Below are 14,550 nucleotides of genomic sequence, written 5' to 3'. Positions count from 1 at the left end.
ATACAGACATCTACCTGCACAGTGAAGACCATTCCCAGAGTAACCTGTTGGACAGGCTCCACAGCCAGTTGTGTTGTCACAGGAAACACCAGGGAAGCAGTCTTGAAAGCAGAGGTTAGGGGAGTACTGGCAGAGATCTCCTGTGTAGTTATTTGTGCATATGCAAGCAGCAGTCTGATGATAAAGAGTAGCAATATGTTTAGCGACCTTACAAACAATTGACAGTAACTGTGCACGGAATTCATTTTGGATTGTGCATATAAAACCATGCTATGTATTTACAGACATGAAAGAAGAATTGTAAAGGTGTATTAAACATTCTGACAGGTTCAATTCTCTATGCAGAAAAATCATTAGAGAAAAGGTAACTTGGGACTTCTAAAATTACATTATTTGCTATTCATTCATTTATCAGTCACTACTAACCAAGAAGCACTGAACTGAACATAGGGGGCATAAAAAGATAAGTTGTATATTATTTCAGGTGATGCATCATGGGAAACCACAGTTGCTCATTAGGGCTTGGTTCATTAAAAAATTGCTAAAGCAGCGCAGCTCAAAGTGAACCTCCAGACTAAAAATCTACTCTGCAGCACTGAAAATACTTGGTACAGTTTTACAGCATCATCTTTGTTTTTCTTATCCAAGCCGCATTTCTAGCTGCACAGAAGCTAAGCTGTGCTAGATCAAAGATCCCCTGATACTGTGCATTGCATGATGGGATTTCTAATGTTGTTGTTCTCGTTCTGCTGGTTTTTTTTTGGTTTTTTTTTATTTGGGATTTGAAGCCTAGCGTGCGCAGGACACAGGACAGTTGGAACTGTCTCATGCTCCCTGTCACCTCCTTTCAACCAAAAAGATGGATGCCCCCATAAAATCACAAACATTTGCCTGTTCTTTTAAAACAGGGTGGGTACGAGATTATATTACCTAACTATTTTAATTAACATAACTAATGTAACTTAATGACAGTATGTTTGTTTAGGCTAAAGTTCCTCTTTAATGTGAAGGACTGGTTGCTATGCACGCCTTACAGCACGGGTTGCTATGTAAGGAACCTACCTTCCTTAGTTACGTGCTGGCTATAACTATGTTAAGTAGCATAGTAGCGGCCAATAATGAAGTATCGATGTTGCAATACTTCACAGGAACCACCCACATGTAAATATGTAAGCAATGCGCGTAACTAAGGAAGGCATGCTCCTTACATAGCAACATATGCTGCTATGTAAGGCGTGCACAGCGGCTGCTCCTTCACATTAAGCTGTGCTGCTTTAGCAATGCTGCTTAATGAATCAAGCCCATAAAGCTGAATTATCGCTAATGTGGCAAAAGGGGTGTGGTAAGGGTGTGGTTAAAAGTGTGTCAAGGGTGTGTCTTAGCCCATAAAGCTGAATTATCACAAATGTGGCAAAAGGGGTATGGTAAGGGCGGGGTTAGAACTGTGAAAACAGCTATGAAGCACTTTCTGTGTTATACAGACAGCACTTCCTGTCAACACTTTTTTAAGAAAACCTATGAATAAGTAAGCCTTAATTATTAACAGCAACATATGACAGGTTTAAGTTTCAGTACACTGTGGCAGTATATGAAGGTATCTTATTATATAAAGATGGAAAAATAGTTTGTCAACCTAGGCTGTATGGCTCAATGCTGTGTAACCATTTTTCTTTATTTGAATATTTTCAACTATAGATTATATAATGGCTCTGATTAAGAATCTGCAGACATTTTTAAGATAGAAATGACAGTAAGGCCAGAAACCCACTGGGAGCGCTTTGTAAGCGTGAGTGATTTGAAAAAGCTCTTGTTAATGCAATGCTATGGGGGATTTTTATAAAATCACATCGCTCAAGTGGGATCACACCCATAGCATTACATTAGCTAGAGCTTTTCAAATCACAAAGCGCTCAGAAAAGCTCTCCTAGTGGGTTTCTAGCCTAAGAGAACCATTTTAAATTATAAATCAGCATATGGTGTGCAGTGGGTTTCATTTTTCTTGGTCTTATGTTTCTGCATTTGAGGACTTTAGATTGCTACTTCTACTTAAAAAGAATAATGTACAAGGAAATACTGCGTATATGACTTACAGCAAGAGAGCTATTTTGGATAAGAGTTGTGGAGTTATAATCACATTCAGAGCTAAGAACACAATTGCAGACAACAAAACTGATCTGCAGGGTGGATGAGAGATTTTTTGAGTCAGTTGCTACAAGATTAAAAGAGAATCCTGTTGTACTTGTTGGAGTCCATGTCAAAGATCCATTTCCTGTAAAAGAAAAAAAAAAGAAAAAGAAAAGAAGAGAAAATAATTAGAATTTAATATGATCTACATTTATTCCTTCCATTTACTAAAAGCAACAATCTCTATCACAGAAAAAATATGAAGTTACCTAAAAACCTTTTCCAAATTAATGATACTTATTAATATTTTGTCATTGGTCATTGTGTCTTGTTCCTGCAGTGTTGTGACTCTGGCCATCTGTCCTGTATCCTGAGCTCCTGGTCCTTTCCAGCACCAGAAGCTCTGTATAGAGCTGCCTAGCGTCGTCTGGCTATTGATCCACCACTTCCTGGAGCGAGTGACGTCACTTCCGCCCCGCGCTAGAGCTCAGTCCCCGGCTCGGCTAAGAGGGACAAGGCGAATCCGGGCTGTGTACGCTGTGCCAGCCCCATCGTAAACAGGTGAGACCTGTCCTATTGATGCATAGTATAGTGGTGCAGCGGACTTAGAGCGCCCCTCTTTTCTTTCTATCTCTACTTATTAATATTTGTCACAGATAAAATTGGATGAATACACAAAGTGCCTCTAATCATAGAAACAAATATTTTACATTATTCATTTTTCTTATCAGTATCTACAAACAGTATCTGGTAATTATTTTATGTAGAGGCCCAATAATCCACAGATTCCTAGGCTATACCATAAGCAAATTCCATTCTTACCTACTCTCAGATCTCTTTCTCAACTGTACCCACAATACTGCGTTCTTCCTTAGGAAGGATTTGGTAACAAGGAAGCTTTTACACTTAATCAGTTGCTTTCAGTTATAACTGAAAGAACACTGATTTTCAAAGTAATGCCCATTTTTTCCTATGGCACCTTTCACATTTAATGCGTTTTAACTGAAATCTTTTTCCCAATGCACTGCTATGAAAAAAAAACACGTACTGACGCGTACCAACGAGTACTAACGCAAACTAACTGATTAAGTGTAAATGGCCCCTAACTGTCAAGGTTGATCACTATATGCTCTTGTAATGGGAGCAAAAAACGGTTATTTATAAATCGCAGCAGCTGTATTGCTCTTCCTGTTCAGTAAGCCAGCACCTATTCAGTAAGGAGACCTTAGGCAAGACTCCCTAACACTGCTACTGCCTACTGAGCACGCCCCAGTGGCTGCAGCTCTGGCGCTTTTAGTCCACCAGGAGAAAGGCGTAACATAAATGTTCTGTGTATTGTCTTGTCTTGTTCCATGCTCAGTCACAGTGGATTATCAGCTTCCACAAAGGCCATGTTCTGCTGTAGAGTAAGAATTGAAAATGGAAAACATAAATCAGCAAAGCAATTTATTTGCATTACTGATAGGGGCTCCTCTTCCACTTTTTCAAACCTTCACAGGAAGAAGCATGCACATCCTTTATATTACACACTTTCATGGGTGGTCAGTAGCCCACTGCTTTCAATTTGCTCATCAGCAGATGTCTTTTTTGCCTCAAACAATACTGCTTATTGACCAATTGTCACCCATATCTCTTCCTTAAAGTGGAACTAAATTTAGAACTTCCTCTCTTCTCCTAAAGACGAGCCACAGCATACTAACCTAGGGAAAAAATTGTATTTGCTACAATTTATAGAAATGCCTAAAAAAACCTGTGTTAACTTCCTGCACATTCCTAGGAGCACAAAAAGTGTATGGGGAGGTTTCCAAAAGCAGGTGTGCAACTTGCAGGATGCATGCCAGAACTTGAAGTGATGTGAGTATGCATCCAGTTTGCTTAGCCGTGCCATGCATTGACCACATAGGTAGCATTTCCCCCGTGTGACTCACCTGCAGGTTCGGGACGAATTTCACCCTAGTAGAAAGGGGGCCTTAAAGTGAACCAGAGGTGAAAATAAAGTGATGAGATAAACAATTACATTTATCCTCCTACTTATAAAAATGATTTTTTTTTTAAGTATCCCAGGGTTTTCTTTTATATTTAAACAATTACAAAGTAGGTTGAATGTTTTACTGACTCCATTCAGTGGCAGCCTTAAGTACCAGTGTTCTCTGCCCCCTTAAGGACCAGAGACCGCTGGTACAGAAACAGCGTAATCCCGACGAATAACAACAAATCACCGCACATACTTGCCGCAATTGCCGTCACTGCCGCACGTCCAGAACCTGGGCCACCTACTCTGCCGCCTCTATGACGGCAGAGTTCCTGTGAGCCGGTCAGGAGCCGCTTTCATTGGTTCCTGACCCTGACTATCAATGTAAGCCAATGGGAGCTGCTTACATTGATAGATAGGGTCAGGAGCCAATGAAAGAGGCTCCTGACCCGCTCACAGGGCTCTGCTGTTATAGAGACCGCAGAGAGAGTGAGCTGCAGTGGGGAGACAGCGGCGAGATTGTCGGGAGCAACTAAAATGGCGGGAGACAGCGGCTAGATCATCGGGAGCGATGAAAACAGCGAGAATGCCCAGCATCGGTTTATTGAAATCTACGCCCTGGCAGCCAGATAGCCATAAAAACAGGGCATAAATTTCCATCAGCGCAGTCCTAAAGTAGTTAAGTGTCCCAGAGTTAGAAAAAAAGGTCAATAATTCATGTATTTTATCTCTCCCTGCCCTCAGAAGCTGTATTCTACCAGGGAAACCTTTATGGCTGTAATCTGCTTATCAGTGATGTTTACTATATTCCTGACGAGGTACCGACAAGACAGAAGCTGTCACTTCCATTCCTAAAAAGTAACTCTTTCAGGCAACAAAATCAATCAAGTGAAATAGCCTGGTTATTAATATGTTTTGCACTGTACATACACATGTTTATCTCATCATGTCACATATTGCCTCGGGTACACTTTAACCTTTAACGGGCCCATACATGGGTCGATTTCAGCCATCGATTGATCGATACTATGGAATCAATCGATCGGAAATCGATTCTATCATATCAGCCAATCGATGGATTTGTGGCCGATTTTGATCGATTTCGATCGATTCGATCTATCTGACTGAATGGAAAATCTAGATCGATCTGCTGCTGGCAGCAGATCAATAGCCCATAGAGTTGCATTGGATCTAATGGTCCAATAATGCATTTAGATCGATTCCCAATAGATTTCATTCTGAAATCTATTGGAAATCTGTTCCTAGTGTGTGTGGCACACATCAGATAGATTCCTGTCAGATTCGACTTGACAGGCATCTGGCAGAAATCTATCTAATGATCAAATCTGCTGCAAATCTATAAGTGAATGGCCACATTTACACATTATCACAGCACAGCTCAGGCACAGCTCACAGCCCTCATTCACCCTTACTGATAACTTACTGATAAGGGCTAATTAGACAGGCTGATCTCCCTAAGCACACAGAGAGTGGATTTCTGAGCAGCTGTATGTGTTTTCATTGTGTGCTGTGCAAGAGTTTGGGTCCACTTTAAGCTACCATACTACTTAATGCATGTACAGTATTTGTTGATTGAGAGCAAAGATATTTATATCAATGTTAAGCTCATGAATATGGTACATAGAAATGAAAATGATAAATATTTAGGTAGGATCACTCACCAGATACAGTAATGTCCAGGTTAGTGCCAGGATCGGCAGAGAATGTTACACCTGTCCCATTGGAAGTGTACTGTAATGTGACACTGGAGTTCATGAAAGTTTGCACACTTGTGTTGCCAGCAGTAATGTAAGGAGGTATAGCATCTGAAATGCACAAGTTTGAAATCCATTTTACCCACTATAGCAATATAAATTCTAAACTTCTAGACTTACTTAAATATACAAGCCAATAGCCATTAAACAAAGTTTAGAAGTTCACATGCATGCAAATGAGGCACATGACTCATCTGCGTGTTCTCTCAGTTTAATATGACCACAGATGCAGCACACAGAGGCAATGCCAACCCATTTACCCAAGTTAACCGTAGTAGATAGGCAGTGGCGTATCTAAGGAGCTATGGGCCCCGGTGCAAGTTTTACATGGGGCCCCCAAGCACTCTATACATAACAATTGATACGGTGCACCAAAACCTGCAAAGGACAACAATAGTGTCAGAGGTGCAAGTAGGGCATGGGAAACAGTTTGTTAATGATTACTACTATTTAAAGCATCTATAGAAATCATTATTACCAACACAGGGCCAATAGAGAGATAATATTGTGCTTGAGAGAGGGCCCCTCTGGGCCCCTCTGACCCAAAAGCCCCGATTCGGTTGCTACCTCTGCAACCCATATTGCTATGATAGGCACCCAAGTAAGCGTAAACGAGTGCTAGGCTGATATGGCGCTGTAGTCCAGCAGCTCCCAAAGCATGAAGAGTAGAGATCAGTAGCACCATGGAGATGTATTTAAGCTCTTTATTGCATAAAAAAGATAAAGCCCAGGGACAGCGACAGATGCTGTTTCAGAGGTGAACTCCTTCCTCAAGTTGTATAGGCTCGCTCAAAAGAGTAACAAACAGAGAAGCATTTATATTACTATCTTTACAAGGTCACATGGACCAATCAAATATCACCAAAATGCAAGTTAACACCAACATCCAATCATAAAACAGAACATAATGAGAGGACCTGATGCGGAACAGATATGCAAACAAATGACTGTTATCACAGGACAATTTGAAAAGTGTCAGACCTGTATGGACTAATCAGCACACAGCAGCTCAGGAGGACCTGATGGGGAACTACAGCACAGTTGTTTTCGCTCCTCCCAATTTTCCAGAGGGTAATGGGAAAGCGAGCCACCGAAAAAATTTAAACAGTCATCACCATCAACGTCGCACTAATGTCATGACGTCAGACGCGTGTACGCATGTCATTTCTCTCCAAAACCCCAGATAAGGACTTAAAAAACATTGTTTTACTAGTGCCCATTAGCATCTAGCCCAGCCGACCAGAGCGAGAGAATTTGTTGTCTCTGTCATGGGAGCTGTCATCGTGCTTTTGCAAATTCTCAGAAGAGACATTCTGTGCTTCTCACACTCTTTTCAGGAACACTGACAGTTACCTTCTCCCTCAAAGGTCTCTGAAATAAGGCTGTTTGCATTAGAAAATGACAGTAAGGAAGAGGAGACTATAGAGAGCCCGCTACTGTTGTTGACTAGACAGCCAAGAAAGCGGGAGTATTTGATCATTCCAGAATATTCTTCAAAGCTTAATCTACAAATACATAAAAAGCCAAAATTTTGGGTCCACCATGGACCCCTTTATCAAGGTTTTACAATTAACAGCCCCGAAGGGAGCAGGTTACCACATCCGTCAACAGACAATATGCACAGTGTGCACAGCAGCTCATAATGATGAGCGGGGAAACCTGCTCACTTGGGGGCTGATAATTGTTAAACCTTGATGAAGGTGTCCATGGTACCTCTAAAATGTTGGATTTTGATGGATTTGTAAATAAAGTTTTGAAGAATATTCTGGAGTGCCAACTGTTATCTGCTTTATTCTACTGGTCATGATGGCACCATCGACTTACAGTACGAGCAACCAATCAAAGTAAGATTGGTGATAAATGCATTAAAAAAGAGTGCAATGCAATCCTTAAAACCTGATCGATCAATGGGACTACTGAGAAACAAGGTAAAGATATGTACAAAATATACAAAGTGGTTTTGGTGTCCTGGTGTCTTTAGATTGTTGGCTCGCAAGGGCAAGGCTCTCTCACCCTTTTGTGTCTTGGATTTTGTTGTTCATTTCATAGCTTGCACTCTGTTGTGCCAGTGTCCATATTTGATATATATCATTGTCTGTATCATTATGTACCCCTTGTTTGTTTTCCTACTTTGTACAACGCCACAGAAAATGTTGGCGCTTTATAAATCAATACTAATAATAATACAAATATAATCCTGTTTCACAGAAAAACATACAAACACCTTTTAATTTAAAATGGATTCAAGTCTTGAATTAAGTTTGTGCTTGACCTGTGGAGATTAATCACGTAAACTTGTGAATCCGGGCAATACACCTTCTTGAATTGCATAATTCCTCCCAAATCCTACAATTTGACTGTAACGATTGTGGAATCGTCTCCGTGGTCAGCGCACCAGACGTGCGCTGACACGGCGGATTTCTTCCACAAGCGTATACATTTGCAGGAACCCAGCAGTAGGTGCAATGCACCTGCAGAGGGAAATTCCTGTCGGCAAGTGGAGCTGTGGAGTGCAGAGGAACAGCTCCTCTGCCCTACCACACACGCCAGACAGGAATTGTACGAAGGGAAGAACCGTAATCGCAAGAGAAGCGATTGAGAGTGAGCACAGAGACAGATTGTGTGTGCGTGCATAAAACTAGTCGCCAGCCTGCGACTGTGCACACACCACAGCAGATATGAAGTAGGAACACGATCGCGAGAGGTGCGATCGCCAGACGTGACACAAGGCTACAGCAAGGCGGAGCACGAGAGTAGCAAAGGCACAGCAAATCATACAATGAGGAGATACGAAAAAAAAACCAACGCTAGCTAACCGCGAACACCGCACTCATTCGCAACAGTGCACGCGGTTATGCGCGGTCTCCACGTGATAAGCACAATAGAGACAAGCACGCCTAACTAACAATCGACAGACAAACATGAAACAGAGGACGCGAACGCTTGCTTAACGGTTACCTCACCGAGCCTCCAGCAAGCGTCCGTAGCAGACAAGACAGACACACGAAAACAGGGACAAGCGAGAGATAGGATCCACAGCACTAGCGAAAGTGGCTAGCGAGATCCCAGGAGACAGAACAGAAGGATCCACAGCGCTAACGAAAAGTGGCTAGCGCGATCCCAGGAGACAGAACAGAAGGATCCACAGCGCTAGCGAAAAGTGGCTAGCGCGATCCCAGGAGACAGAACAGAAGGATCCACAGCGCTAGCGAAAAGTGGCTAGCGCGATCCCAGGAGACAGAACAGAAGGATCCACAGCGCTAGCGAAAAGTGGCTAGCCCGATCCAAGGAGACAAAACAGAAGAGATAGCTGGTAGCAACCGCTGCACCAGCTATACTCCAAGAACAGAGATCAGAACCATTTCCTGTCGAGCACCGCTGGGACAGGACAACAGCAACAGAACAAACAAACAGATAAACAATCCTAACTGCACTTAGGGAATCTGCCTAGCACAGTTTCCAGGAATTACTCTAAGCTGATCTTCAAACCAAGAGCATGGCTGACACTCTCCAGAGTGTTTCACAGGAAGACTCCTTATGACCAGCCAAGCATTGTGGGAAAGACATAGTACTTATAGTACACGCCTCCAATGAATGTAGCCAGGCAATTTGCATGACAACGTATGCAAATTCCTCTGCAAGCACAAGCTGCAAAAGTGACAGAAGCTCTTCTTTCCAGAGTCCTGCAGCATGCAAACCTACACAATGGTCAGAAAGCTGCCTGCCTGCACAGGCAGCTGAGCAAATCATCACAGTACCCCCCCTCCAGGGTCGAATTCCAGACGACCCTCAAAAGTGCTATTAGCAACAGACTCAAACTGAAGACTCATGAAGGTCGGGACAGCCCAACAAGGTCCAATTCCAGAGTCAGTCCACCCGAAACCGACCTCATCGGAAACAGAAGCCACCAAAACATGCCCATCAGCACTACAAGTCTCAGCGTAACACCAATCAGGACTGTGGATACCAGAGAAGAAGCCACCGAAACCCTCCAGACAATACCCACCACCTTCCAAGGAGCGTCCGAAAATACCAAATCTGCCACAAAACCTGTTCGAAGTGTCCCTTACAACACAAAAGCCACCATTGATCTTATCCAGGGTACCAAGCAAAATTTCTCCTGGAATCTCCCAGAACCTTTTGAAGCTCCACAGAGATCCCAAGAGGGCAGAACAATCACCAGGCTCACATGGAGAACTATCAAGAACCCTTATGGAACCAATGACAATTCCAGACTCAGAATTATGAGGACACCCATCAAGATCAAGACTTCCAGGGACCACTTCTGGGCATGCAAGCAGACAGGCTAAATCAGAACATGTCTCCACCAAGGAAGCATCTGAGTATGCTGGTAACCGAGGCACACTTGGGCTTTCTGGGTCACAGAGCACACTGGGGTACACCAGCACAGGAGAAACCTCAGGACATGTCGGGGAACTGCCAACCTCAGAGTCCGACACGAGGAAACCAAAACCAGGACCGGGCAGAGAATCATCACGAGTAGAGGTCACAGGTACTGGTCTTTCAGAAGAAGACTCGGTCTCAGGCTTAAAAATCTCAATGACTGTAATGATATCTGACAGAAATTCATCATTGACTACACATGACTGAAGCTCCACCAGAGCTGAAAAGGTAGCCAGCAAGGCAGCAATGCCTACTGAAGTGGGCAACACCTCAGAAGGACTTGGGGGGCAGGAGACAGCTCCTACAAGTTCTGCACCCTTTGGGAGGAACTCGGAGATCTCCAGGAGGTCAGACAGGACCTCAGGAACATCCTTTTTCAAGTTTCCTAAGAAGGATTCTGAACTATCCATGTTACAGGGCAAAGCTTGAACTTTATTTTGTGAACCGGGCAGATGTCCCAGGGAAGGTTCCACCATAAACTGAGACTGAATTTCATCATCAGGACAGGGATACACAGAAATATCTAGTGAAACTAACTCTGGCTTTCTGAGTTTCATTTCACTGCAGGGAAATTCCTCCATAGCAGTCAAACCAGACTGCAATTCCAAAATAGCAGAGAAACAGGTAACAATGGTTGCAATACCTAGATGAACCTCTAGGGACACTGCAGGAAATTTTAAACAAGGTAATATTGACTCATCCAGATTTCTGGGTGGAGAGTCAGTACTTACTTCAGAATCAGACTCGCAAATGTCAATGCGAGTGGACATAATGTCTTTATTCATGATACAGGGCAGGCTCAGAGACATCTTCTCTGGACAGAGCAAAGGTGCTTCAGTATCAGGTTCACAAAACCAAAGTGCTGTCTCACTCTTAGACTCGGCTAACGATGTCGAATCCGAGGAGACAGAACGCAAAATTTGCGAATCCACAGTTGCTTTAGGTTGCGAAACCGAACACTCCAAAGACAGGGATTCTGAGGTCTCCAAGCGGGATTGCTGGATCTCAGGAACGCCAGCTGACAATGTACCTTTACAAACGTCACCTGAATGACGTACACGTAGTTCATTCAGAATCATTTTCCACATACAAATCAGTGGACTCACCAAGTCAAATTCACACCCCTTTTTTTTCTCTTAAGGCGGAAGCATAACTTATACATGCTCTCAAGACAGATTCACTTCTGGCAATGTAGTACTCACAAAACGACTCTGAATCGTTCTCCAATTCATACACCAACGCTTCGAGCTGTTTTTTCTGGAACGGGGGCTCCCATTCACACCTGACTAGGTCTGAGCATTCATACTGAACAATGTTAGGGGAAGTTGTGACAACAACATGAGGAATCATATTAATTTTACTCTTGAAACTGCATAGTTTGGGAATTTTCCCCAGAGCAAGATCATAGATGGAGGATCTTAAAGTAGTACTGAGAGAAGAAGATCTGTTTTTACATGACAAGGGATCCCATAAATCATTGACAAAACTGACACACTCACGCCGATCACAATCGGCAGAAACATCTGAGAAACAGGCATCAGATCGCACAGATTTAACCTCTAAACAAACGGGAGAAACTCCATCAGAATTCACGCAGGTGTCCACAGTCGAGGCACACCCATTCATTTCAGGTCGCACAGTGTCCAAACTCACTTGCTTTACCCCAGAAAGACAGGAATAATCATGTGACAATGGTGTCCCTTTATTGGAAATAATTGGTTGATGTGTGTGCAATTCGTCCAAAATAGTCTGCCACACATAAATCACCAGATCCACATCACACTCATCACATTCATCAGAATCAATCAAAAGGTACATAGAGTCGAGACAATCATTCAGGTCATCCGCGCTCTTTGCGATATAAAAATCACAAAAGGCTTTCCAAACGAAATCAAACTCTTCCCACAAGGCCCCAATTTCCCATGAGGGAAATGGCGGTTCAAACAACCCAGTATCTAGGTAATCTCCATATGGGTTGGGGTCAAGAACGAGGACAGACTTTTTAACTGCTTTAGTGTAGTGTGCGATCCTACCTATAATAGGATCCACATATGCCTTTGCCTCAGGCAATGACATCTAAAACAAATCGAAGGTTCTCTCTGCCCTGGGAATTTTGGTTGGGCTGGTCATACTGTAATGATTGTGGAATCGTCTCCGTGGTCAGCGCACCAGACGTGCGCTGACACGGCGGATTTCTTCCACAAGCGTATAAATTTGCAGGAACCCAGCAGTAGGTGCAATGCACCTGCAGAGGGAAATTCCTGTCGGCAGGTGGAGCTGTGGAGTGCAGAGGAACAGCTCCTTTGCCCTACCACACACGCCAGACAGGAATTGTACGAAGGGAAGAACCGTACTCGCAAGAGAAGCGATTGAGAGTGAGCTTAGAGACAGATTGTGTGTGTGTGCATAAAACTAGTCGCCAACCCGCGACTGTGCACACACCACAGCAGATATGAAGTAGGAACGCGATCGCGAGAGGTGCGATCGCCAGACGTGACACAAGGCTACAGCAAGGCGGAGCACGAGAGTAGCAAAGGCACAGCAAATCATACAATGAGGAGATACGGAAAATAACAAACGCTAGCTAACTGCGAACACCGCACTCATTCGCAACAGTGCACGCGGTTATGCGCGGTCTCCACGTGATAAGCACAATAGAGACAAGCACGCCTAACTAACCATCGACAGACAAACATGAAAAAGAGGACGCGAACGCTTGCTTAACGGTTACCTCACCGAGCCTCCAGCAAGCGTCCGTAGCAGACAAGACAGACACACGAAAACAGGGACAAGCGAGAGATAGGATCCACAGCACTAGCGAAAGTGGCTAGCGAGATCCCCGGAGACAGAACAGAAGGATCCACAGCGCTAGCGAAAAGTGGCTAGCGCGATCCCAGGAGACAGAACAGAAGGATCCACAGCGCTAGCGAAAAGTGGCTAGCGCGATCCCAGGAGACAGAACAGAAGGATCCACAGCGCTAGCGAAAAGTGGCTAGCCCGATCCCAGGAGACAGAACAGAAGAGATAGCTGGTAGCAACCGCTGCACCAGCTATACTCCAAGAACAGAGATCAGAACCATTTCCTGTCGACCACCGCTGGGACAGGACAACAGCAACAGAACAAACAAACAGATAAACAATCCTAACTGCACTTAGGGAATCTGCCTAGCACAGTTTCCAGGAATTACTCTAAGCTGATCTTCAAACCAAGAGCATGGCTGACACTCTCCAGAGTGTTTCACAGGAAGACTCCTTATGACCAGTCAAGCATTGTGGGAAAGACATAGTACTTATAGTACACGCCTCCAATGAATGTGGCCAGGCAATTTGCATGACAACGTATGCAAATTCCTCTGCAAGCACAAGCTGCAAAACTGACAGAAGCTCTTCTTTCCAGAGTCCTGCAGCATGCAAACCTACACAATGGTCAGAAAGCTACAAGTAAAGATGTCCACAGCGCTATAAAGAATTAAGATCTTTATTAATATGAACTTAAAATGTTGCCTTGACCCTAGGCTAATAAAATAGCACCTTCCCCTTTAAACATTAATGACACGCAAATCTCCACTCACACAGGTCACACAATTTCACTGCAGTGAGCATTCATGCAAAAATGTAAAAATTGGGATCCCAGTAAAAGGTCAAAAAACAGGTTATTACCTCCAGTTCATGCACATTTTTCCTTAAAATATGAATAACCTCACAATGTGAGTCTAGTCCGTGCACTAAGAAATTGATTGATTGCACATTTGCCGAAAAATGCTTCCTTAATATTGATATTAGTGCTAGTTCAAGCTCATGCATGCAGTAGTTAGTATAAGTTGATATCGATATAGTCTGTATACTACACCAGTCACTCCTTCCGCAAATGGATCCTCTTGTTGCTGCTCTCTCCCCCCTCCGATCCCACTGGCCTTGTGATGTATGGCGGGGAGATCAGCTGGTAGTGCTTGGATATAGATGGCAAATCCGTATGTACGCCGCTGCCGTCCTCTGCAGACGAACGGTCTTACAAGCGGTGATTTCGTTCCACGCTGATCTGGGCAATCCCACAGTGACGTCACTGATTGCGTAGTTACGTTAGGACACTGACGTTTCGGGAGGTAACGCCTCCCTTCTGAAGAAGGGAGGCGTTACCTCCCGAAACGTCAGTGTCCTAACGTAACTACGCAATCAGTGACGTCACTGTGGGATTGCCCAGATCAGCGTGGAACGAAATCACCGCTTGTAAGACCGTTCGTCTGCAGAGGACGGCAGCGGCGTACATACGGATTT

The 14,550-nt window shown here is 43.8% G+C and overlaps 1 protein-coding gene across 1 annotated transcript in view; it reads right to left on the bottom strand.

The window, feature by feature from the left end:
- The window catches only part of MUC4 (mucin 4, cell surface associated), a 111,335-nt gene that overhangs the window by 63,557 nt on the left and 33,228 nt on the right, over positions 1-14,550 (bottom strand). Inside the window, exons 15-17 of the mRNA XM_068281244.1 lie at positions 5,779-5,922; positions 2,091-2,269; positions 15-174 (exon numbers count right to left, since the gene is read on the bottom strand). Of these exons, the coding sequence (XP_068137345.1) occupies positions 15-174; positions 2,091-2,269; positions 5,779-5,922 (483 nt within the window). The remainder of the gene's footprint in view (positions 1-14; positions 175-2,090; positions 2,270-5,778; positions 5,923-14,550) is intronic.

This window comes from Hyperolius riggenbachi, chromosome 4 (genome assembly GCF_040937935.1).
Source record: "Hyperolius riggenbachi isolate aHypRig1 chromosome 4, aHypRig1.pri, whole genome shotgun sequence".
Classification (NCBI taxonomy): domain Eukaryota; kingdom Metazoa; phylum Chordata; class Amphibia; order Anura; family Hyperoliidae; genus Hyperolius; species Hyperolius riggenbachi.
Note: the sequence above shows the minus strand (reverse complement) of the source record. Positions and strands in the feature narration are given on the sequence as shown.